Here is a 27,790-nt window from a genome sequence, read left to right as displayed (position 1 = left end):
CTTACATCAGTGGTAACAGTACTGCCAGCTTACAGAACAGTGGTAAGAAATGTCAGTTTTTAATTATTTTGCTAAGGATTTCATTTGACTTCCCCTTGTACATTTATTATGTATAATAGAAGTAAATTTGTCTGTTGTATCTATATAATGTGAAAATATTCATAACCTAGCTGCATGCAGAAACTGCTCATTTTTCATATAGTAAAATTGTTCAACTGAAATTTTGTCATCAGTTCAAGATATTGTTGTAATGAGGATTTTGGCAAATGATAGTACAGAAAAATGCAAGTATTTTACTACATGATGATGTTTAAACTTTATTTCCTGAAATATAATCACAAGTACAGTATTTTTTGGGTGACTCCTGTGGAATATGCTGCATACTTACTACATTACAAACAACTTTCATGCAACCATCATTCGTTTTCAAACTTCATGATTTATTTGTAGCTTCTCTACTTCTCCGTTATAAAACTTTTCATCGAAAAACATTGAGGCATACTGAGCAAAATCTCATCTGCCCTGTGGTCACAGCCCTGGTCACTTATAAGATATTTTAATGAAGCATTCAATTTTAGGTATTATTATAATTTATATTGTATTTAAATTCTGATGGAAAAAGATTAACACAAGTAGTTTCACATCATTTCATGGTCAGCAGAGAATAAAGATACCCTTTAAATGGCTTCATAAAATATGGGGCATTGGGTATTAAATATTACATGATGAATGTTTTTAACAAGTTACATGATGAAAAATTTTAACAGTTAATATTAAAATATGCGTATTTTCATCAGAATTAAATTAATACTTCATTTTCTTACAGTAGTGGTAGGTTCATTCATCAATCTTATAATAATAATAATAATAATACTTTACTCAATGAATGATTTAGTACTTATGTATAAAAACAGGTTACAATTCTTGATACATAGCACAGTAATACATTCTTCTGAATACATCATTGATTAACAAAATGATTAAATTACAAATTAAAATGGTTTGCTTAACATTATTTACATATTTTTTTCGAAGCACTTCTTACTCTGCATATAAGTATGGTATTCTTCTAATGTGTAAAATGGATCTTGTAACAGGAATTTCTTTGGCTGAAATTTGGGCTTCATTGTGGATAGGGTCATAATGTTACTGGGCACTGCATTGGCTAACTTTAAACCTGTGTGTTGTGGACCCTTTTCATAGAGTGCTGTTGTGTGGCTGCTGATTTAAATTTTTTTTTTATTTCTTGTGTTGTACTGATATTAATTGGAACAAATGTTGGGCTTCAGTCTTTTCACTAGTAATATGGCTTTTAGAATGTACATGTTTACTATGGTTAGTCCACCAGTTTCTGGAAACAAGCCACGGCATGATTCTATATATTTTGCTCCACAGATGACTCTTATAGCCCTTTTTGAAGTAGGAATAGCTTATTTAGATTTGCTTAGCTTGTTGCTCCCAAAATTTCTATTCCATAATTCAGATGAGAGGAAGATAAAGCATGATATGCAGTCTTTAGGACAACAGAATCTTTGCACAACTTGCTAATTGTATTAATTGCAAATATATTCTTAGACAACTTACATGCTAGAGTGCCAACATGTGTGTCTCATTTTAGATTGCTTTGATTTGTTAAATGGGGGAATTTTACACTAAACTCTTCTTTTACTAATTCATTGCGTATGTGTAGTTTAATTTCATCATTAAAACTACTGTTGTTAAACTCTATGAGACATGTTTTACCACTGCTTACATTCAAGTGGCTTTAATTAAAGTACTGAACAATTTAATTTATCACATTATTACAGTGAGTCTCTAGTTCATTAAATGATTCCTTTTTACACGCAATGGATGTGAGGGAAATGTTCGGGTTAGTTACACCAAACAACCCCCATTAGCAGTAGTTCATTTATTCAACTAAAAACAAGCAAGGCTCACAAAGAACTGGACAAATTGTATTTGTAATGTAAATGTAATGTTGACAAGTCCCCAGTACATCAGATCTGTGATTTGACTTTGTATGTTATGGGATAATAAAAATTCTGATTCTAAATATGAACCAAAATACACCATCTTTGCTTACTGTCATATGCCAACCTCTTTTCAGTATTTTGAACATGTATGTGTGTTGTGTGGGAAGGAGGGGTGAGGGGGGTTAATAAAATGACTGTCAATGAAATTACATGTAATGCAAATAAGATATTAGTTATTCATAGTACTGATCCATATTTACAGTACACCATTGTTATTATGAGCAATTTTTTCTATAGTGAGTGCAGTGTTTGCAGTTTGTTGTTTGACTACAGAGTTGTGTGTACATTGACAGTGGAAGACTTTAGGCCTCTAGTGTTCTGTCTACAGACACTGTTAACTTTAGAAGTCAAAGAATACTGCACGCAAACATATTGTTGTAATCATTGTTAAATATGTTTTATTTTTGTGTTCTGTGCTCAGTTTTTTCTAGAATTAGCAGTGAAGCAGTTTGATTGATTGGTATGCTTATTTATTCGTATGACAATACAAATTGTATGGATGTTGTCAATTGTGTCTTATGAACTAAAAGATACATGGGTTCTCATGATGTTTACAATTCAATGCTTATAATTTGTACACACCCCTTCTTACAATATTTATAATTATGCCACGTGCTGTTGCTTTATATAGGCCTATGTGGTATTTGAGTCTACTAAATAGCTATGTACAGTTATTCTGAATACTCATTTACCTTGTAGCAACTTTTGCTTAATAAATATGTTTTTAACTTTTGGCTAAAGATTTGAAGTTCATTTACACCTTTTATTTCCTGTGGCAGTCTGTTGTACAGTTTAAGGCCATTATATAGCACACTGTTCTATGTTTTGGAGTTGTTTTTCCTGTTTAGGTATAAGCTGTGGCTGGATCTAATTTCATTGTCATGATTGAGTGGTTTGTAGCATACAGATGAATATTTTTCCTTACATACATTACAGTCTGGAAAATGTATTCACATGAGACAGCCAGAATTTCTAAGTTTTTTGAATAAATCATTACAATGGGCCCTACTACTGCTATTTGTTATTATCTGTACAAATCTTTTTTGTACCTCGAAGACAGACTGAATATTCCCATCATTTGTTCCCCAAAACATGATTCCATAACTGAAGATTGAGTGCATGTATCCAAAATATGTTCCCAGTCTTAAGTTTCTCATCTGTTCTGACTCCCTGAGTGCCCTTCAGACCATGCAACACTTGTACCCTGCAGATACGGTCGTCCAGAACATCCATGGTGCCCTACTCCACCTGAAACGGCAGGGGAAGGAGGTTTCCTTCTGCTGGGTGCTGGGGCACATGGGTACTAGGGGAAATGAACTGGCGGATGTGGCTGCCAAAGATGCATGTTCCCTCCTGCACATTGTTGAATGTGACGTTCCCCTCCATGCTGTTGCCTCCCTTTTGCGTTTTTGTGTTATGCGTCAATGGGAAGAGGAGTGGCTGGCAGTCGGTGAAAATAAGCTGCGTCTGGTCAAGGCCACCGCGCGGCCATGGCGTACGTCCTACCAGTCCTGCAGGCGGGATGAGGTTCTCCTCGCTTGCCTCCGCATTGGGTAGAGTCCCTTAACGCATGGTTTTTTACTCCGGCAGGAGGACCCCCAATCTGCAGTGCTTGTGGCATCCAGATTACTGTCCGCCACATTTTACTTGACTGTGTTTTATTCTCTGACCAGAGGACGGTGGTTTCCTTGGCACCAGATTTGCCCTCTATTTTGCAAGACGACGCAACGACTGTGGTTAAGGTCTTATGGTTTTCTGTCCTGTCCAATTTGTTGCCCTGGATTTTAGGGAGAGGATTTTAATGTGCTGCTAGGTGACTGGCTCACCCAGGTTTTTGCTAATAGGTCCGCCAGTCACGATTACCAACTTGTTTCACTTCAATTCCTGTTCTCTTTTCCTTGTGTTTCCTTTCCTTTTTAGTGTGTTTCTTATCCTCTTGTTTTGCCTCTGTATGTGAGAATTTGGAACTGCATCAGGTCTGTGTCTTTTAGCTGTTCTCCTTGTTCGCTGTCTGTCCTCGTCCCTTCACCGCATGTGTTACTGTTTCTATGCATTTGGGCACTGATGACCACACTGTTTAGCACCCTAAAACCTCAAACCACACACACACACACACATACACACAAACATCATTTTGAGGCATGAAATATTGCATACTGGTGCAACTATTCTTAGAGCCTAACATGCTGTAGATAGTCTCTTTGTTAAAGCTTTTACATGTTCTGTCCATTTTAACTGACAGTCTACCTTCAACCCCAAGAATTTGGTATCCATCACACATTCCTTTACATCATCATTAATTGTTAATTTATCATCATTGTGTCTGTTATTCAACCTGAAGTATATACAATTAGTTTTGATTACTACCTTGCAGGATGCCTATATTAATATTTTGTGGATCTGATAAGTGTTTTACTAGAAATCCCTCTGAAGTATGTGAAATCTCAACACACTGCATCTGGTTTTCTAGGTAGGACTTAAACCACTTCTTAACTATACCTCTTATTCCTATTAACTCTAATTTATATAATACAATTATATGGTCCACTGTATCAAATGCCTTTGATAAGTCCATGAAAATTCCATTCACATGATCATCTTCGTTTAGTGCCTCAAGAATGACCTTTGTAAGCTGTGCCATACCCAATTCTGTTCCTCTTTTGGGCCTGAAACCATGTTGTTCTTTGCAAAGAAGGTTAAACTTATTTAGATACTGCATTAACCTATTTTTCATTACTTTTTCAATAATTTTGGAAATGGTGGACAGTAGGGAGATTGGTCTGTAGTTTTCTACATTTTCTGCATCACCATTTTTAAGGATTGGTATTACTTCCACTTGTTTTAGCTGTTCCAAAAAACAGCAGATTTGAATGATTCATTGATTATTTTTGTTAATGGAACTTTTATGGAATTTGCACATTCTTTAAGGACACAAGCTGGGATTTCATCTAGACAAGTTGATTTTTTATTTTTTAATTGATGTATAACTTGTGTGACCACTTTCTCAGTTGCTGGATAGAGTGACATTGAGTTTTGTGGATGCTTCTGTGTGGGTAAGACATGTGTCTAGAAAGTTTTGTTGTAATTTCTTAGCAATGTTGTTGAAGTACACATTTACAAAGTAAGCTATTTCTTTTGGGTGGTTCATTTGTCAATTTTTTTCTTAATTTGTGAATTCAAGAGTTTTTGCCCCATGTTTGCTTCTGCCTGCATTAGTATTTTATCGTTTGAGATTTTTTTAGCAGCTAGTAGTACCTTTCTGTAGATTCTCTTGTAGTTCTTATAAAATTGCAAAAAAGCTGGGTCAGTCTGCCTATTTTTAATTGAAGTGAGATACCTAAGAGTTTCAGAGGATTTTTGATCCCTCTGGTTATCCAAAAAGATTTTTTCTGAAGCCACGATGGTATGCAAAGTTTTGGGGAATGCTTCCTCAAATTTTAGTATAAAAATTGACATGAAACTATTAAACATTTTGTTCACATTCATTTCCGCATAGACTTCCTCCCACCCTTCATATTGTATCTGGTGTGAAAATTCATACAGGTTTGACTTTGAGAAGAGCCATTTGTATACTTTTAATTTAGGGTGCTTTTCTATACAAAAATTTACTTTTAATATCTGACACAAATGATCTGATAAGCACATATCTTGAAAATGTATACAGCATTTTTTCATGTCTATATCTGTTGCTACATGGTCTGTGAATGTAGAAGATTGTTTTGTTACTCTAGTGGCACAGCTTACAAGTGAATTCATGCCATAACTGTACAAAACATTTAAATGGGCATGGCTGACAAATCTGACTTCATTGCATTGATATTGAGATCCCCACAGATTAATATGTTTGTTTTTGAGCGAGGTACCTTAGCTAGTGTCAGATTTAGTTTTGAGAAAAAAATATCCACATAACCACTTGGTGATTGGTACATACAAAATACCTGGTCAGTCATCGACACTGCAAAAATCTTATTCGTGTAAATGAAAGCTCACTATCCAAGTTGTTGCCCGCTTTCTTAGATGCCTGAGAGAAGCACAGAGCAAAAGTATAGTTGTTGTAATATATGATGCGGGTGGAGCTTGCTCCTTTTGTACCATTCCTTATCCCAGTGCACTGTAAGTATGGGGTGTAAGCTCATTTTCACTGCTCTCTGCAGCTCATACTGAAAACCAATCTGAGAGAAGGTTTTATTCTGCCTGGATGTATGCTTTTTTTTTTAGTGAAATGTTGCACATAATTGTGAAAAATACTACAAGAATAAATATATAAAGTATTCCAATCATAATTACAGACTGTTAATGGATTGTACATTAAGTGTAAATAACATTTTAATTGTTTGTAATATAAGTGTTTATTTTGACAGGTAAGGCAGTTATGCAAGGAATTCCATCTCACTGATGTTCAAGTTAACCAACTTATGTCTTCTTTTTTGGAGGACGTAAAGCTTGGTCTGGGGAAGGATACACATCCAAATTCAATTGTAAAATGTTTTATAACATACGTGCAGGATCTTCCAAATGGGAAAGGTATGTTTTATAATAAAATTTCTGATGTCACAAGGCATATTTAAGTTTTCAGAAACGTCAGGTAGCTAATGTTTACTGTTGTATATAAATATCACAGTATGCATCTAGAAATGGTTAAAAATTTGCAGAGCCTCTTCTATTAACAACTACTGATAGTGCAGGCACTTAACACTGCCCACCCCAATTACAAGTTGAGTAGCACCATTTTAGTTCTCCTCTTTTCCATCTAATGAACATGACAATTTACCATTCATTATTATCATTCTCCTGTTTTGGAATTGGACATGAGCTGTTTTCTTTAATTCAAAGTCAATGTTAATTAACAGTGCACCCTGCTATTTATTCATGGTAGAGATCATAGCATGTTAGAACATATTTATAAACTTCATCTGGCATACTGGTGATCATTGTCATTCCATTCCACATTGAACCCTATCACTTCTGTGCAAAGATTTGTGCAGTCCTGCTCTGAGATGACACAACTCCTTTGCCAGCCAAGTGCAGTACAGTTGACCTACACTTTATTATTGTTAGTCAAAGGTCTGCCAGAAATGACATGCCACTCACCAGAGATTTAAAAAAAGTGAGATTAAAACTTCCACAAATTTGACATGTAGGAATACTGAAACCTAACAGTTCTCCAGTGCACAAAAATATTTCACATTGGAAATTTAAGGACTCCTAAAGTTTCAGTGTAAAATAGGCTAAAAAATGTGCAAAAGACAAAAGAAAGAAAATGTGGCACAAAAAACCTAATATGGATATCATATTGCATTGCATGGTCCCATAGAACATGGAAAAGAAGTAAAATTACAAAATATATAAATACATTTACTTTCACACAAAATAGAATCTATCAGTATTTATGGATCAGCATGGCCTTAGAAAGCATTGCTCCTGTGAAATGCAACTCTCCCTTTTCTCACATGATATCTTGCGAACCATGGATGAAGGGTATCAGACGGATGCCATATTCCTTTACTTCTGGAAAGCATTTGACTCGGTGCCCCACTGTAGACTCCTAACTAAGGTACGAGCATATGGGATTGGTTTCCAAATATGTGAGTGGCTCGAAGACTTGTTAAGTAATAGAACCCAGTACGATGGTGAGTGTTCATCGGAGGTGAGGGTATCTTCTGAAGTGCCCCAGGGAAGTGTGGTAGGTCCGCTGTTGTTTTCTATCTACATAAATGATCTTTTGGATAGGGTGGATAGCAATGTGCGGCTGTTTGCTGATGATGCTGTGGTGTATGGGAAGATGTCGTTGAGTGACTGTAGGAGGATACAAGATGACTTGGACAGGATTTGTGATTGGTGTAAAGAATGGCAGCTAACTGTAAATATAGATAAATGTAAATTAATGCAGATGAATAGGAAAAAGAATCCCGTAATGTTTGAATACTCCATTAGTAGTGTAGCACTTGACACAGGCACGTCGATTAAATATTTGGGCGTAACATTGCAGAGCGATATGAAGTGGGACAAGCATGTAATGGCAGTTGTGGAGAAGGCGGATAGTCATCTTTGGTTCATTGGTAGAATTTTGGGAAGATGTGGTTCATCTGTAAAGGAGACCGCTTATAAAACACTAATACGACCTATTCTTGAGTACTGCTCGAGCATTTGGGATCCCTATCAGGTTGGATTGAGGGAGGAGATAGAAGCAATTCAGAGGCAGGCTGCTAGATTTGTTACTGGTAGCTTTGATCATCACGTGAGTGTTATGGAAATGCTTCAGGAACACAGGTGGGAGTCTCTGGAGGAAAGGAGGCGTTCTTTTTGTGAATTGCTACTGAGAAAATGTAGAGAACCAGCATTTGAGGCTGACTGCAGTACAATTTTGCTGCTGCCAACTTGTATTTCGCAGAAAGACCACAAACATAAGATAAGATAGATTAGGGCTTGTACAGAGGCATATAGGCAGTCATTTTTCCCTCATTCTGTTTGGGAGTGGAACAGGGAGAGAAGATGCTAGTTGTGGTATGGGGTACCCTCCGCCACACACCGTATGGTGGATTGCGGAGTATTTATGTAGATGTAGATGTAGATGCATGATCAACTGATTTATTCCTTAAGGAATAAATGTGTACTCACTTTAAGCATGGTTGAGCATTTTCCTTTGTTCACAAAATACCAGTATCAAATTTTAAAAAGGAAGAAAATGAAACTGCTGCTAATTGCCTGGTACAAACATAAAATCCTGCAAATGAATTATAGATTTAAACAGATTAAAGATGAGTAATGTGAAACATAACAATATTAATAAATGTATGCATTATGAAATTCTAAATTTACAATGACAAAAATCCCTACAGGTAAATCTTAAATTTCAAGGTCATATATATCTCTGTGTCACCAACAACTAAACAGTACATAAAAAGCATCAATTTTTTAAGAACAATGAAAGGATTGAAAGACACAGTGCATATCAGTTAGTCTCTAATTATGTTTCTTTTACAAATAATAATACTTCAGGATCAAAAATGAGGGGCACACAATAGGAGATTTCTGAAGAAACATGTGTAAATAGTATATATATGAAAACACACAGAAGAGAAAACAATTTTAAATGAATGGTACTGTAAAATATGATGTGCTATATAGTTTGACAGAGTAAATACATATGTACAAATCAAATTTGAAATCAATCTGGATGTAAACTCAGTCTGGCTGTAACAATTTGTGGGGCTATGAAATGGAATGAGCACATGGCCGCAGTCAAAGCAGGTGGCAGAAGAGGGAAGTGCAAGCAGCCTACAAAGGAGACTGCATAGAGAATACTTGTCTGACCCATCCTAGAATATTAGTCAAGCACATGGGACTAATACCAAATACGCCTAACAGGCGATATTGAACAGATACAAATGACAGCCCAAATGGTCACAGGTCTGTTCAACTCATGAGAGAGCATCACAAAGACACTGAAAGAACTGAAATGATAGATGCCTGAAGTCTGGTGAAAACTACCATGTGAAAACCAATAGTAAGTGAGGTATACAGAAATACTTTGCAACTCCTCTATGTATCATTCCTACAGGGATCATGAAGACAAGATCCGACTAATTACAGCACTGACAGAGGCATTTAAGCAATCATTCTTCCTGCATACCATACAAAAATGGAATGGGAAAAAGCCTTCACAATTGGTCAGTGGTATGTATTCTCTGCCATGCACTTCACAGTGGTTTGCAGAGTATGGATGAAGATTCAAGTGTAGATACTCTGCTTTCTTAAATTTACTTGATTGGCACTTATACTCACTCACTCAAACACACACACACACACACACACACACACACACACACACACACACACACACACACTGTACACTGGCAATGGTACTATTATCCCACACTTCAAAAAGCACACATCAACAACACATGAGACAGTGAATTGGGTGACACCCCAAGTATACAAGTATACAGGCAGCAACTACTGGTGCTACAGTGTTGTATGAGGGGTGCCCAGGAGGTCATGTGACATGACGAACTCCAACATGTCATCCATGCAGAGCTTATATACAGCAGAAGCTGTTAATACTGTATGGCACAGGTGGATGGGATGGACACAGGATGTTGAAGTTGCTCCTAGTTCACCAGGCTTGTAGGTGGCATCTGTCAATGCTACAGCATATCCCAAGGATTGTTGGGAAGGTCACATGGCATGGCAACTTACAATGTGACAGTTGAGCAGAGACAGCAGACATTAGAAGTTGGCTATGCTGTACAGCTAAGATGGTGGGGATGGTTATGTGACAGGGTATATAGTCTCAGCATGCCACACTCACAAGCAGCAGCTACTCGTACAACCAAGTTATAAGGTATGAAAAAACGGTTATGAAGCATCATGACATACAACTCATCCCATAAATCAGTTGCTTGGAGTCATGATGGCTCAATTTCCTTCCTATTTTCTAATTATTATGCACCACTTGAACAAGAAATATGAACTCATGGCAGCATCATAACAGTAGTAATGTTAGTTCAGTACATATAACAGCAATCTACCTAATAAACAGCACATAGTGAAACTGAACATGTCTCAATCCAGGAACACACAATGACAATCAAGATATCATTGTTTTTTACCATGTAGACATCATCATTGGTAATTCATTTCACTAAATTATTAAAGTTTTCTTTATTTTTAGTTTAGTCATCTAGTTCCATAGTACCAAATTGAGGAGAAAATATCCAAGGTCATGGAGCATGGGAATTTGTCAGTACATAAAATTACAACACAAAAATAATAACAGATAAAATAAAATGTTTATGAACCTAAAAAAAGACAAGCCATTAGTTTATGTAAACACAATCAGCAGTATGACACAGGAATCAGCTTAATTTTTCAAGGAACTCCTCAACAGAATAGAAGGAGTGACTCATAAGGAAACTCTCCAGTTTAGATTTGAAAGCACATGGATTGCTGCTATTCTTGTGGTAGCTTATTGAAAATTGATGCAGTAGTATACTGCACACCTTTCTGCACAAAAGTCAAGGAAGTGCAATCCAAATGCAGACTGGATTTTTGCCTAGTATTAATTGAGTGAAAGCTGCTAATTCTTGGGAATAAGGTGGTATTATTAACAAGAAACAACAGTAAAGAATACATATATATTGAGACGCCAGTCTCAGAATACCCAGACTAATGAACAGGGGTTGAGTAGAGCTTCGTGTACTTACACGGCTTATTGCTCGTTTCTGAGCCAAAAACATCCTTTGAGAATAGGAAGAGTTATGCCAAAATATAATACCTTACATCATAGGCAAACGAAAATAAACAAAGTAGACCACTTTTTGTGTTGAACTATTATTTACTTCAGATACTGTTTGAACAGTAAAAATGGCAGCATTAAGTCTTTGAACAAGATCCTGAATGAGGGCTTTCCACGACTATCTATCCGAACATTAGAAATTTGAACTTTTCAGTTTCACTGATCATGTGCCCATTCTGTGAAATTAAAACACTGAATTTTGTTGAATTGTGTGTTAGAAACTATAAAAACTGAGTCTTACTATCATTTAGTATTAGTTTATTTTGTACAAGCCATGAACTTATGTCATGAACTGCACTATTTGGAATAGAGCCAATGTTGCACACAACATTCTTTACTACCAAGGTTGTGTCATCAGCAAACAGAAATATTTTAGAATGACCTGTAATACTAGAGCCATATCACTTATACAAATGAGGAACAGGAGTGGCCCCACCACTGTTTTCTGGGGCACACCCCATGTAATTGTTCCCCACTCAAACTCATAGCCATTCTCAACACTGTGAATAATAACCTTTTGCTTTCCATTGTTAAAGTAAGAGGGGAATCAATTGTAAGCTACTTCCCATATTCCATAATGGTCTTACTTCTGGAGCAATATTTTGTGATCAACACAATCAAACGCCTTAATTAAATAAAAAATTATGCCTAGTGTTTGACACATTTAGTTTAATCCATCCAGTACCCCACAGAGACAAGAGAGTAGTGTTTTCAGTTGTTAAATCACTTCTAAAACCGAACTGTACATTTGATAGCAAATTATGTGAAATAAGGTGCTCAATTATCCTTACATACACAGCATTTTAAATAACTTAAGCAAACACTGGTGGCATAGGAATAGATCTAAAATTGTCTACATTATCCCTTTCTCCCTTTTTATTAAGTGGCTTTACTAATGAGAACTTTAATTGTTCAGGAAACTGCCCATTCTTAAAGGAAAAATTACGAATATGGCTAAGTACAGGGCTCGCATGTGCAGCACAATTCTTTAATATACTGCTAGGCCCTCCTTCATATTCATGAGAGTCCTTAGTCTTGAGTGATTTAATTATTGACTCAGTCTCTGCTCTACCAGTATCATAGAGGAGTATTTCAGACATCAGTTTTAGAAAGGTATTTTCCAACAGAGTTATATAATTCCCTGTAGAAACTAAGTTTTTATTTAATTCACCAGCAATGCTCAGAAAATGATTGTTAAATACTAGACATCATGTATCTGACTCATCAGTAATAGAAATATTTTTACTACGAACTGACTTTATATTGTCGACCTTGTGCTGCTGATCAGACACTTACGTATGTCTTACTATACAAACACCACACAAAAAACCACACAAAAAACCCACTGGCACAGAAGTGATATTCTTCAATTCTGTTACTGATTATAGTGCACAGTTCATTAATATTATCACAGTGAGTTATCTTGACCAGTTTATAAATGGACCTAAGAAAAGTTAAACCAAAACATGTACAAATTCTTGAAACTTATTTGTAATTAAGACAGTCCTTTCTTCCGTGATGCAGCTTTGAAATTTTCCACTTTTCCTTTCGCGCTTCTTTTCTTACATTTATTTAGCCCTCTTCGGTTTTTTCTTCCTTCTCTTCTACAATTGCTATCTTCTCTCCATTACCTTTTTTCTCTGCTGCCTTTGTGGTGTCTTCTTCTGTTTGTCAACAAGGTGTAATAATTCACTTACATTATCAGACGTTTCCAATGGTTAATTACCTGTGTACCTTGCACAACAAATGTCTGGCTCAGACAGTGATCAAGGTGTCTTCATTTAGAGGAGCATTCAAGAAGATATTTTGGCCACAATATTCTTGCAAGGAACTTCTCATATTTCTTTTATTTCTATTTTAATTGTTGAGCAAAAACATTTTTTCTTTATAATTTGAAGTTTCTCATGCTGTCTCAAACTCAGCAGTAGTTATGTACTGATTAACCATATAGTTGGGCCAAGTGTGTGTGCTAGTACTCATGTAATGAAGGCAACATTCTGTTTTTTAATCTTATGACTTCATGTGAATGAAAGGAACTTTGAATTGTTTCATGAAATCTATGGGATTATTAGGATCAATTTCTTTGAATTGACAGTTCTTGTCAGTATTATCAAAAACAATGTTTGTAGACAAATTCACATCACAACCTTTACCAGTGAATGTATTGACTTCTTCACCACTGTCTGGACCCCAATTATGCAATTGAGGATGACATCCAGTTTGTCACTGAAACTGCTCCTCAAGGTAATGTAAAGATCACTCTTTGAGCATTATGACAAACCCTGAATGAATAATTCTGTTAAATGTGCATATGCAGAGCTCCAGGGGTCACAGGATGGGGTCATCACACATGGTTGTGTTAAATGTACTTGCATGACTAATTTCCAGATATATACAGTACCAGCAGAGTACTATTCTCTAATCAATGTCATTTCCAGTGTTTTCACAAGGGCTTTTCGTGTGTGTAAATATTTACAAAGTGAAAAAAAAGAACAGTATATTGTAGATCACAGAGGTAGACTTTGAAACATATGCTACCTATAGTTATTCTAAGAGTATAACAGGAAAAGTTTTAAACTTGAATAGATGAATTATATAGTTACAGGATTAATTTGTGTAACAAATTCAAAATATATTTCACTTTAAATAGTTGTGATTGGGGATGCTTGGAGTTACCGATGTCTGATATTGGTTTGTTCTCCAGAAAGAAACATTCCCAAGTAGAATATAAAGACACAGAACAACAGTGATTGATATTTTATTTCTAAATTGATCTGCCTATCTTCAGATACATGTGAGCTGATTAATAAATGGTTTGTCTGTTCATGATGGTGAAATGGGTTCAATAAAGTATTCCCATAAATCAAGTTTAACATCATCATCATCATCATCTTCTTCTTCTTCTTCTTCTTCTTCTTCTTCCTGAAATGTTTCTGTTCATTCCCAGATCCTCTTGTAATTGTCTCTTTTCTCCAACAGTCTATTTTTTAAAATTTTCTCTCATCGTTGCCCTCTCCAATTCACATCATCCTTCACCTGGTCTCTTCATCTTGTTCATGGTCTTCCATTTTGTCTTCTTCCAGATTCTATCCACTCCAGAGCTTTTCTCAATAGTCTTCCTTTTCCCATTCTTTTATCATGGCCAAACCATTTCAGCCTATTTCTCTCCATTTAGTTTTCTTTTGCAGACTGGTGTGAAGTGTTTTTTGTACTGTTTCATTTCTTGTCTCGTCCCTTCTCATCTTAACCAGGATCCTTCCTAGAAAGTGCATTCTGTTGCTTATGTTCTGCTCAAATTTTTTTTGTCCATGTCCAACATTCTGATCCCTGTCAGATAGTATGATTTATATTTCATGATATTTGTTCTGACAGGTATTTTCTAATTCCTAATTATGTCTGATACACAACAGTAAAATTTTGAGCAATTATTTATCCTCTCCAAAATTTTCTTCCTTAATGATTCCTTTTCTTGTCAACTTACTTTCTAGATATTCGAAAGCCTCTACTTCTTTAATAATTTTTCCATTACAACTCATATCTTTCATTTTTTTCATTTTCCCTGCTGATTTTTATTATCTCACTTTTTGTTTTGTATGTCTGTGACTGCAACAACAATGTCTTTCCCAAATTCCCATTTCTTTTGTACTTGTGGTGACTATCAACCAAGTCATGCGTAATATCTAGGTTTGGCAAGCTCTTTGTGATCAGTCTGTGGCCACACGCAAAACAGTATACACATGCACCGAGAATCGAGAATGTATGTAGCTGTATATGCGTGCTTCTGAGTAATAAAATAGTGCTTATTACATGTGGTATAGTGTACATCATTGGATCCGGCAATCCTACAACACTAAACCCATACTGGTGACCCCGAATTTTATTCACGAGAGCTAGAATGAACTCTTGTCTACCGTCGGGTGGTACACAATGTATCACTTGCCGCACGCTACACAATACAAGTGCCAACTAGGTGTTCCAATGGATGCTTCGGCATGGTTTTCTAACTATCCACCTTGTGTTCGCAATAGTTCGACACAGTTCCCAAACACACTGACTAGCTGTACTCAACAGGACAGCGCTTCTACTTTCCAACAGCCACGTATGCCGGCATCATGTATGAACAATAACTTTTTGTTACCGTACATGAGTCAGCGGTCATGTGGCAGTGCATCATACCAACAGAATGCTTTTCATGCTCAAAACTTTGAATGCAAGTGTTTTATACTGAATATAAACTTTCCATGTGTTCTGAGTGCTCAACAATGGCTGACACTATGTGCTCAAATCCCAGTGACTATATTTACAGGTTTCCCCAGTGCCAGTGTGAACTTTCTGCCCAAATCAGTGGCAGTACAAATCAAGCCAGATGCTCAAGACAGTAAATTTCATGTTTATCCCAGAACTCCGGATTTTGCACCAGCCCCCACGTCCAACGTCCGCTTTATGAGTGTTTCCGATGGCACATGCCATTCCCTGCTGCGTCTGCCACGTGTGTTCCACAAACATTAGGTGATTTAAACAATTTTAATGCACCTGTAGGGGAGGGGCCTGGAAACTGTACTCCATCATTCTCCGCACATCGGTCAACTACAGTCGACTCTACTGTGCCGGTCCATTTTACGCCTGTTGGCATTACTCCGTCGATTGCTCGACTTGTAGATTTCTTGACCAAGGCCGAGCCAGCTGCACCTACTGTGCCATGTGCAACTGACAGTGTCAGAAGCTGGTGAACTGCTACTGCACCTAAGCCAATTACGCTGCAGAGCTACGGACAGGGGGTGACAGTTTCTGACAAACAGTTACTTCAAGACTTCCCCATCCGTTAGCCTAAGCTACCACCCCTTTGCAAGGACACAGTTTGCCTTGGTTGACCATGTCCTGCAGCTACAGGGTGTCGTTGATGGCAATTCAAAGTTCCTTTGCTTACTATGTCACCTCCATGATGAACTGGACCTGATCTGCGATATTGTGGCTTCACCCCCCACTACGGATAAATATGCATTCGCCCGACGCACCATCCTTGAGCAACTATCTACACCAACAGAGGAAGCTATCGGCCTCATCAGTCATGAGTTGTTGGGTTCCAGATCCCTGTTGCAGCTCTGTCATCATCTCCATGTCATAATTGACACACACCACATGCCAGACGTTACACTTTGGACCATCTGGTTGCTCAAACTTCCTCTGTAGGTTCAAATTCACCTTCTCCATGTAACTTCAACCCCACTAGACTCTAAACTGAAGATCGCAGACCAGATTTACAACATTCTGCCCCACCTGCATACCCCCCTCCCCGCCCCCCTTCCAGGGGGCCCTCAGGCCTTAGGGGTTGGCACACCTGCATGGCAGTTTCCATCGTGCTGTACAGACTGCGTACAACTTGCTCTGCCACTTTGAACTCAACCAGCGCGACAGACAACCCCGCGCGCCGTCCCACTTGGTGTTATTTCCATTCCCACTTTGGCGACGCGACTAAGAAATGTTGTACTCATTGTGCATTCCAAAAACTAATAATGTGACCCAATTCAGGCACTATGGGCCATGTTGCACTGCACAGATGCCTATCACTTAATACTTCCTCACTTCACACACCAGGACGCTTGTACGTGAAAGATGCAGTGTCTTCCCTTTCATTTCTAGTTGACACGGGGGCCGAGGTTAGTATGATACCTTTGTCTGCAGGTATTAAATTTGAGCATCAGCCTAGCCCCCCCCCCCCCCCCACTTTGAGTGGCCAATAATTCCCTGATCCAATCCCATGGAATAACTAATTTAAGCCTTAAACTGCAGGACGTTAGTACCCCCTTATAGTGTACTATCATTATCGCGGATGTGGATGAACCAGTGCTTGGGGTAAATTTTCTCTTAGCCCGTGCACTTTCACCTAACCTACAACGAGGTACACTAACCTTTAGCTTGAAAGACCGTACCACCGGTTCAGATATATCTTCCCTCTCATCCGAGAGCACCAATCTATTGTGTGAGCTAGCCGAAACCACTGTTGCAATGCTCACTCTTAGATGACACAATGACAAACATTGGGACAGCAATGAAGCCCTCTGCTTATGCCTCGTCACCATGCAAGCCGAGCTCATGGATGCTCGTAAGCAGGTTGCCCAGCTGTCACACATGGGCACTCCCCCAATCCTCGCACTGCTTCGTCACACTCGCCGCCGATGCCGCATGACATTTCTACTGCCAGACAGAAACTGTGCCCACGATACTACCGAATGCTCCACTGAGCTCCACGACAAGGACTACCAGTGGATCACCACCACTGCTGCTGACCCACTGGCCTGGGATACACAAGCATGCGCATTACAGGTTAGTCATACTGCATCAGGTGTGGGTCCATCAGTGTTCGTGATCAACAACAGTACTGTCCATAGAATCAATACCACAGAAGGTCCACCAGTACACACAAAGGCTAGGCATTTTAACCTGGGAAAATGTAAACATTCCAAAGCTATTATTCAGGAACTTTTAGACAATAAGCCTATTCACCCTTCTTCTAGTAGTTGGTCGTCAGCCGTTCATTTGGTGCCCAGGAAAGATGACACTCTCTGCCTCTGAGTTGACTATCGGGCACTTAACACCAGAATAATTCTAGATAAGTATCCTGTCCCAAATATTCAACACTTTGCTTCCCAGCTGCATGGGGCACAAATTTTATATGTAATCAAATGTCACAAGGCATACCACCAACTGCAAATGGCACCGGGGGACACTAAAAAAAACGCTATCATCATCCTGTTCAGGTTCTTCGAGTATTTGTTTATGCCATTTGGCCTTAAAAATGCTGCACAGACGTGGCAACGGTTTCATTGACTCATTGGTTGGAAAACTGGACTTCGCATATGCATACCTGGATGACTTGTTAATTTATTCTTCGTCCCTCGAGGAAGGAACATGAACTCCATTTAAATAAAGTGTTTCAACTATTACAAGCAAACGGTGTCACAGCGAACAATGCTAAGTCACAACCCTGCCACAGATTGCCACTTTTCTGGGCCATGGGGTTTCTGCCGATGGCATCCGCCCCCTACCCGAATGTGTCGAGGCCATCAGTACGGTGCCTTTGCCCAAAGATTTTGAGGGCCTCTGCCGCTTCCTTGGAATGTTAAATTACTACTGCAAGCAGATTCCCCATGCTGCTGACATACAAGCTCCAGTGACGGATGCTCTTGCAGAAAAAACACTTCAGGGTCTCGGGCGGTCACGTGAACTCCAGATATTTGTTGCGCATTTGATAACCTAGAGTCAGCCTTACAGATGGCCGTTATGCTCACTCACCCCATTCCTTATGCACCCATCTCGCTTACTACAGACGCAAGTGATACAGCACGGGGGGCCACGTACAAAGAGGACCTTGGCATGTCCCTGGCAGAAGTACTGTACGAAGAACTCCTCACACTCCCAGCAGAGCTAGTTGAGCCTTCACTTCATCCGGGTCAAATCTGCGACTCGACATTCGTCGGGCATGTTAAGGAGCTAATCACTAACATTAACATGCCTCCTCCTTGACCGCACTCACTCCCTCTCATATTTCTGCATAAGGACATGGCATCATGCACTCACATCATGATGTGCGATGACACCGCCCGACCAACACTCAGACCTCCATACTCGGGCCCGCACAGAGTCATGTTGTGGTGTACCAACACGTTCGAAGTGCTCATTAATGGCACACTTCAAACGGTATCTGTCTGCCACCTCAGCCAGCGTGGTCTCTGGGAGAACTGCCCGATACCCCACCCAGTCAGGCCCCACCTCCCTGCTACATCCGCCTCACACGAGACATCTACCGACGCTCCATGGGAGAGTGACGCCCATTCCCGCAAGTGTGACGGTACCCACTCCCAGTCATGTGACAGTGCTTCAGGTGCATGTGACATTCCCATACAGAGTGACACATGTGATGACTCCCCCTAGGCAGCCCCCCACCTCTCCCCTGTTAGGATTTAGTGACGTATTAGGGGCCAGCCTCGGAACGTGTGATGTCGCCAATGATGACTCGTGTGGAGATTCTGTCAACCCGTATACAGAAGTGGTAGTGAATGTCAACACAGATGTTATTCGCAGCTCTAATGTGTGTTTTGTTATGCATCCAGATAATGTGTGTGTCTTCTATGAACAAGCCAGCTCCCCCAATGACAATTTAACCCACATTCATCTTCTACAATCTGTCCCCTTGCCGGTTGGTACTGACCCATCAACAGTTAAAGTCCTACATACCGCAACAGGCATTCAGGTCCGCTACCACAGCTCTTCACAACCCACCATCCCCTCCCTGGATCTCTTGATTGCTGTACAAGGATTCGCCCGGTTGGGCAGGACCATCCACCCCCCTCGCTGGCTCGTAGACTTCAGTTACTAATGTAATGTAATGTAAGGTATGGTTTTGGTTTAAACACCCTCCCCCTCCCCCCTAGGTGTTTCTTTTACATGTATACCCCAATATTTGTTATGTGCTCCACACTCTAGGGGAAAGAGGGGGGGGGGGGGGCTAATGTGGCTACTATCGACCAAGTCGCGTGTAATACCTTGGTTTGGCAAGCTCTTTGCGAGCAGTCTGTGGCCGCACGTGAAACAGTACACACGTGCACCAAGAATCAAGAATGTATGTAACTGTATATGTGTGCTTCTGAGTAATAAAATAGTGCTCATTACATGTGGTATATTGTACATCATTGGATCCGGCAATCCTACAACACTAAACCTATATACTGCTCGTTTATCTGTAAAAGTTAAAGTGAGCAGTAGAAGTTTAACTAAGAAGGAAAAATTACAGTTTCACATAATTGTAAATTCTCATTTAATCACACTATCAAAGAGAATTTTGCTGGATAAAAAGTGGGAAGAAGTTGTATCTTGTGCCAAAAACCTGCAGTTAAAGGGTTACAAAAATTGTCAGGCCATTGAAATGTAGTAACTCGTCTTTTGGTGCTATCTAAATCAAAATATTGAAATGCAATATGAAACTGATAGCACCTCCTTGAGGTACCTTTGTAGTCAGTCAATGAGTCAATTTGTTTTTTCTGGAAGTCTGAAACATACAGTAGTAATTTTCTTTCAGAAATATGGAAATTAACAAGTAATCTCTGATTATAGACCCATATTTCTCTTCACATATTTTTAAAACCTGGATAAAGCGTATAATACAATGTTGAATAACTTTTCTGTACTACATTTTAATAACTGGTCAGCTTGATTTCTGTATAGGGCTGCCTACGGAGAAAGCTACTCACAAAGTCAATTCTGGGAACAGCATAGTCATAACTAGTTGTCAGTTTACAGAAGCAGCCTGTCATTGTATGACCTGGCATGTCCCATATTCCTGAAGGCTAACCTTCATCAGAAATGAATGAACAATGATATAATTATAGATGTTGTTAGCTTGAGAGCAGGTTAGAAAGAAATGAAAAGCTGACTGTCTTCTCCAAAATCAAACTAGCTTTCCTGCAAGATATGAATGGTGGTATTAAAACTAGCATATGTGGTTTTGCAAGTGCAGGGGATAGTTTTCAAAAGTATCTCTCTCTCTCTCTCTTTTTTTCATTTTGTCACACATTTTAATACTTGCACAAACTCACTCAGAAAACCCCTAGGGTACTTCTCATTGGCCTAGAATCATGAAACCCGGCAAAAAGTAAGTTTCACAGTACAACCAAAATCTGTAAAACTGTAAATTTGTAATTATACGAAAAAAAAAATTTGTTTCATTTGTTATCTGACTGTCTGTCTGTCTATTATTACCCCTTTTTCTCAGGATTGGGTAGGTGCATCACATTGAAATTAATGTCACATACTAAAGTCTATGGTCCTTTGGTGAGATAAAAAATTAGAGCTTCTATGTCAATGTAGTCAAAAGATGTGGCCATTTAAGTCATATATTTTGATATTCGCAAAGTCACTCATCAAAACCTACAGGGACTTCCCATTGGTCTAGAATCATGAAATTTGGCAAATGGGAAGGTTGTACAGTACAACCAAAGGAAAAAAATCTGAATACTGTAAATTTGTAAATATATCACAAAAAAGGACATTTGTTATCTGACATCAAACTTTAAGTTAAAACGATCAATGGTTCTATATTCAGGTTGACTGGGTCACTGTGGCAGAGTCAAACATCAGGCAAGAAATGACTTTATTGCTCATATGACATGTTTTGGAATTAATCCAGGAGTGATTACTGCACATAGGTATGACATTTCAAGTTGTATGTGAAACCAACATTTGCAGACTAATGTAACAAAAATGTGTTTCACATAAAACTTGAAATTCCATATCTCTGTTCAATAAACACCCTGAATATCTGACAGTGGATTAATTTTGAAACACATCACATGAGCCATAATGTCATTCCTTGCCTGTTGTGAACCAGTCAGCCTGAATGGAGAACTACTGATTATTATAATAATGGTCACCTGCCTCCAGAATTACTTTACATCATATTTATATTACTGAAATTGAAACAGTCTCCAAAATTTTGTACCCTGGGACCAATATCTTGCTAGTATCAATATCAATAGTAGGAGAAAATGGTCAAGGTTCTTAATTCCCGGCATGGATGAATTGTCTGCAAACATAATTAAGTTTGTGCAGAACCCTCACTGCTCAAGTGCCACTTGCACGTGGCCAATTTTTATATTCCAGAGGATGATAAAAGAGTGCTGATGAGGCAAAAAAATTGTAGAGGAATCTGGATTGAACAAGCTGAGGGAGGTGGGGTGATTAAGTCCTATTGTGATTTTAATAGTCAAAATTTCTTTAGCAGTTTTACAGATATACAAAAAGGGCAATATTTCTTTGAAACAAACTAGCAATGACAAATGAAGCCATAGTGACAGAAAACTTTTGCTGTCACTTGTCTTGTGACGTGTTTGTCAATAGAAAAATAAGCACACTAGACAAAAAATTATTCACTTCCAGGAGACGTCACGTAAACACCCTGTTACACTGTTTGTAGATGTGACTGTGACTGGTCTCAGTTCAATGAAGAAGAGGATCCACAGATTTCTTCAGACATGCTATATGCAGCTGAAGCCACTCATTGCTGATTAGACAAGGTGCAACAGAGTGTTGGAATATATGTGTGCAGCCGTGTGTACATAGCTGATGTCATGTTGGAGGATGGGAGTGTCCACAGCATACTCATCATGAGGATATAGAAGTAGGGCAACAACTGGTTATTAAGAATGTGGAAATAAAATATCCTGGTACATATTTACAGTAACATAAATGAGTGATTCCAAATCATGACACAAAAAGAAATACCAAAACATCACAGATCCACATCTGGCCTGGATCATACCCTTTACCCACTAGGTTAAATGCCCTTGGTTAAATGCACTTGGTGTTTTGCAACATTTTAAAATATACTGGTGATGTGAGGGAGGATAAGATTACAACATGAAGTTACCAACACTTCTGACATGTACTGCCATTTCCTGAGCATTTTGGATACTTACAGAGTGACATAATTTTTTATTTTATTTTTTTCCATGAAGAAATTTATTCAGGTGTGTCTGACTGAAACAGGTTGTGTCCTGTTATTAACGTAGAATTATTTTTAAGTAAAACAAATAGTTAAGTACCAAAAGGATTACAGTGAAATTATATACTTAGAAAATGTAATGTTAGTGTCATTATGTTCTTCTTTTCTAAAGCTTATAATGTTTGATCAACAATTTCTAAAACCGTTTCAATGGTATTTTTACTCAGTTGGAAACTAAACTGTTTCATGTTTCTTAAAGTAGCTACTAAGTTGAATCTGACAGTATCTGGTCATCCACTGATATTAATATAAACAAAAATTGCTTTTTATGCAAGCAACAGGGAGCTTACTTCAAGGAAATTAATTTGTTATATTTCCTAACTTAAATTTTACTTTTATTCCCAAAATTAATCCACAGCTATTGCCATAGCATATAATTTATGATTTATGTAAAACTGTAGGAGCAAAGGAGACTGCTCACTGAATAGCAGAAGCCTTGTCATCAACAGGCATGTACAAAACAAAATGTCATAGCTTTCAGAGTAAATCCTTTTCCAGGCTCGTGTTGTACATCCAGTCAGGTTTGTGTGTGTGTGTGTGTGTGTGTGTGAGTGTGTGTGTGTGTGTGCGTGCGTGGGTGTGCGTGTGTGAGTACTTGAACTTGACAAACAATTTATTCCAAAAGCTAGCGTGCTTTCTTTCTTTTATGTGTGTGCCTACTCTTTTGTGTGGACCTGCTATTTGGTTAGGGTTTTCCTTTATTCCTAAATTATTTATATTATAATTTATGCAACATAGGACACAGTTAAATATATATTAAATTGAAAGCCATATGAAAGCAATACTATATTTGGGTGACGGCTTCTAAATTATACCACTGTAATTCAGAATACACATAACTTCTTGTCATGTATGACGGTTGGGTATGTAGTACCAGCAAAATTAATCTTCTCTTCTTTTCATTCTTTTACAATACAGAAAGAGGGAAATTCCTTGCACTTGATCTTGGAGGTACTAATTTTCGTGTTCTGGTTATTCACTTGTCTGAGAAGCACTTTGACATGAAAGCCAAGATATTTGCAATACCACAAAAAATTATGGTGGGAACTGGAACACAGGTTTGTTGGTAATACATCACTGATAATATAGTAGTTTGATTATAGCAGAACATTCTGCAGTGTAGTCAAATTTTCGTTCCAATAGCCCACTACCAAAAAATTCTACTGTTATGTTTAACACTGATTCTTATGTTTTCTTGCAGCTGTTTGATCATATAGCTGAATGTTTGGTAGCATTTGTTAAGGAGCATCAATTACACACAGAAGTGCTGCCTTTAGGATTTACATTCAGCTTTCCATTAATGCAGAAAGGACTATCTGTAGGAATTCTTGAAAGGTGGACTAAAGGCTTCAACTGCTCAGGTGTTATTGGACAAGATGTAGTTCAGATGCTGAGAGATGCACTGGACAAAAAACCGGTAATGTAGTATCAGAGTCTTAACAATAAATTTTATTCTTCAAGAAAACCTGTCCTCACTCCTATAGATGAACCCTATCTCTAAAACTCGTGTTATTTGGTTCCCTTCTCCTCAGTTAACCATCTTGCATGAGTCAACTTCCGCCTCCCTGATGCTGCCTTAAGAACATGTTCACATTTAACCATCCATTCCCCAAAATTGTCTTCACTTTTATAGATGCCAAAAAGCATAACTCTTTTTCAGTTTTGTTACTTATGGATATCGCAGCTGTAATGATAAGCAATCTCTCTCCAAATACCAGTGAGGCCTTGTAAAGTCTACTTACTTAGTTCATTGCCCCATAAGTCATTTCATGTGACAAATCTTAGTTCTGTAGAACTATGACAATTGGTGGAGATGTTAAGTTGCAGACAGGCACTTCAAAAAGACTACTACACAGGTAGCTTTCAGCTAAAAGACTTTCTTCTGAATTAGACAACATTCACACACACATTCATGCAAACTCAACTCACACACACATGACCACTGTCTGTGGCTGCCGAGGTCAGACTCTGAACAACAGAGCATGATGGGAGAATCAGTCTGGATGGTGAGGTTAAGGAGGAGGCTAGGGCAGGGAGGGGGAGGAACAGCAGCATAAGGGTGGGGAATGATGAAGTCAGGAGGTTAGATAGTGGATGGTTGCGGCAGGCGGGGGGGGGGGGGGGGGGCAGAAAAGGAAAGAAATAAAAAAGACTGGATGCTTTGGTGGAGTAGAAGTAGTGCTGGAGTGGGAACAGGAAATGGGATGGTGGGCGAAGGACAATGACTAATGAAAGTTGAGGCCAGGAGGGTTCTGAGAACAGAGCATATTGCAGGGAGAGAAAATATTGTCATTATTTCATCATGGATTTTCCATTATGTGGAACTAGTCAGCTTACTGAGTATTAACATAATGATTATTTAAATATGGCTGCTTGCTGACCCTTTACAGTGGTTTTCATACAACAGAAAACAATCTTTACCTTCATAGCACAAGTTAGTGTGTAATACTTATGCACTAGATAAGAACTAGTTTCTAAATAAATATTCATCTACGGAATAGGAGTCACCCAGAAGCAGGCCCGGATCTATGGGGAAGAGGGGGGGGGGGTGTTTATCTGCTTTGGGTGGCAATTTCAGGGGCACCAAATTTGTATTCTTGAAGAAAAAAACCTTGTTTCACAAAGTCTATAGTATACAGCATACATTGGCCTGTCAACTATTCATACGATTTTGAAACACAGACCTGTTGGTTTTTGAACATTTTTGAACACATTCTAAGTTAATTTCTGAATGAATCATAAGTTTATTTTTGAATGAATGTACAGGGTGGTCCATTGATAGTGACCGGGCCAAATATCTCTCGAAATAGGCATAAAATGAAAAAACTACAAAGAACAAAACTCGTCTAGCTTGAACCAATTGCGGAAAAGGTCGATACATGTTGATGTATGGCTATTGTGATCAAAATGACCAACAGGCATATGCTGTGTATGCTGCTCGGTATCCTGGACAACATCATCCAAGTGTCCGGACCGTTCCCCAGATAGTTACGTTATTTAAGGAAACAGGAAGTGTTCAGCCACATATGTAACGTCAGCCATGACCTGCAACAAATGACGATACCCAAGTAGGTGTTTTATCTGCTGTCGTGGCTAATCCGCACATCAGTAGCAGACAAATTGCGTGAGAATCGGGAATCTGAAAAACGTCGGTGTTGAGAATGCTACATCAACATCGATTGCACCCGTACCATATTTCTATGCACCAGGAATTGCATGGTGATGACTTTGAGTGTTGTGTACAATTCTGTCACTGGGCACAAGAGAAATTACAGGACGATGACAGATTTTTTGCACATATTCTATTTAGTGACGACGCGTCATTCACCAACAATGGTAACATAAACCGTCATTATATGCACTGTTGGGCAATGGAAAATCCATGATGGCTACGACAAGTGGAACATCAGTGACCTTGGTGGGTTAATATATGGTGCAGCATTATGGGAGGAAGGATAGTTGGCCCCCATTTTATCGATGGCAATCTAAATGGTGCAATGTATGCTGATTTCCTACATAATGTTCTACCGATGTTACTACAAGATGTTTCACTGCATGACAGAATGGTGATGTACTTCCAACATGATGGATGTCTGGTACATAGCTCACATGTGGTTGGAATGGTATTGAATAGCATATTTCATGACAGGTGGATTGGTCATCGAAGCTCTGACGTCCCCAGATTACTTTCAGTGGGGAAAGTTGAAGGATATTTGCTATCGTGATCCACCAACAATACCTGACAACATGCATCAGCGCACAGTCAATGCATGTGCAAACATTACGGAAGGCGAACTACTCGCTGTTGAGAGGAATGTCTTTACACCTATTGCCAAATGCATTGAGGTTGACGGACATCATTTTGAGCATTTATTGCATTAATGTGGTATTCATAGGTAATCAAGCTGTAACAGCATGTGTTCTCAGAAATGATAAGTTCACAAAGGTACATGTATGGAACAACTGAAATAAAATGTTCAAACGTACCTACATTCTGTATTTTAATTTTAAAAAACCTACCTGTTACCAACTGTTCATCTAAAATCGTGAGCCATATGTTTGTGACTATTATAGCGCCATCTATTGCAAAGCGAAAAAAGTGGTCCAACTAAAACATTCATATTTCTTTACGTACTACATGAATATGTAATAAAAATGGGGGTTCCTATTTCAAAAAATGCAGTTGATATCCATTTGACCTATGGCAACGCCATCTAGCGGGCCAACCATAGTGCCATCTGGTTTCCCCCTTCAAGCTAGACAAGTTTCATTCTTTGTAGTTTTTCCATTTGACGCTTATTTCGTGAGATATTTGGGCCGGTCACGATCAATGGACCACCCTGTGTGATGTACATGATGTCTCTGCCAGGGGAATCCCCACTGCATCTAGAAAGAAAAACCTTTCCCACAGACCAAACGGGATGAGGCTATATGAGCTCAGCTGAATAAATTCGAATGGGTGAACGTCAATTGCTGTCTGTTTATATGGTTGACTGGTTGTGTGAATGATAAGCACTGTTATAATTGTTAGCAAAATCCATAGATTGAAACTACCAGGGTGTAAATAAATGACTAACAGGAATAACATGTAAGAAAGGCTACATACTAATATTCTAAATGTATCCAAGAAAATGAAATTTTGACAGACAATTTTTTCCAGATCGCTACAGTACTAAGGGCCAGTTGTACTGTCAGACTGTTCCCACTTAGCAGCTGCTTAAGGTGTATTCTTTGAATAGCGTGGAAAATGCATTGTAAGAACACTTACTTACAGAGAATAAATAACACTTACTAATGCTTAAACAGAGAATAAATGTGGGATAACTGAACTGGTGATTCCAGCAGAGTTAGTGAAGTTAACTGGAAAATGAGTGTTGACAGTGACAGGAATAGTTTCAAAAT

At 38.6% G+C, this 27,790-nt stretch overlaps 1 protein-coding gene across 1 annotated transcript in view; it reads left to right on the top strand.

Moving 5' to 3' along the window:
* The first annotated feature begins 17,409 nt into the window (after window positions 1–17,409).
* The window catches only part of LOC126260534 (hexokinase type 2-like), a 136,015-nt gene continuing 125,634 nt past the window's right edge, over window positions 17,410–27,790 (top strand). The window contains exons 1-3 of the mRNA XM_049957867.1: window positions 17,410–17,707; window positions 23,807–23,946; window positions 24,090–24,305. Of these exons, the coding sequence (XP_049813824.1) occupies window positions 17,410–17,707; window positions 23,807–23,946; window positions 24,090–24,305 (654 nt within the window). The remainder of the gene's footprint in view (window positions 17,708–23,806; window positions 23,947–24,089; window positions 24,306–27,790) is intronic.

This window comes from Schistocerca nitens, chromosome 5, assembly GCF_023898315.1.
Source record: "Schistocerca nitens isolate TAMUIC-IGC-003100 chromosome 5, iqSchNite1.1, whole genome shotgun sequence".
Taxonomy (NCBI): domain Eukaryota; kingdom Metazoa; phylum Arthropoda; class Insecta; order Orthoptera; family Acrididae; genus Schistocerca; species Schistocerca nitens.
The sequence above is the reverse complement of the archived record's forward strand: the minus strand, read 5'-3'. Positions and strand labels throughout refer to the sequence as shown.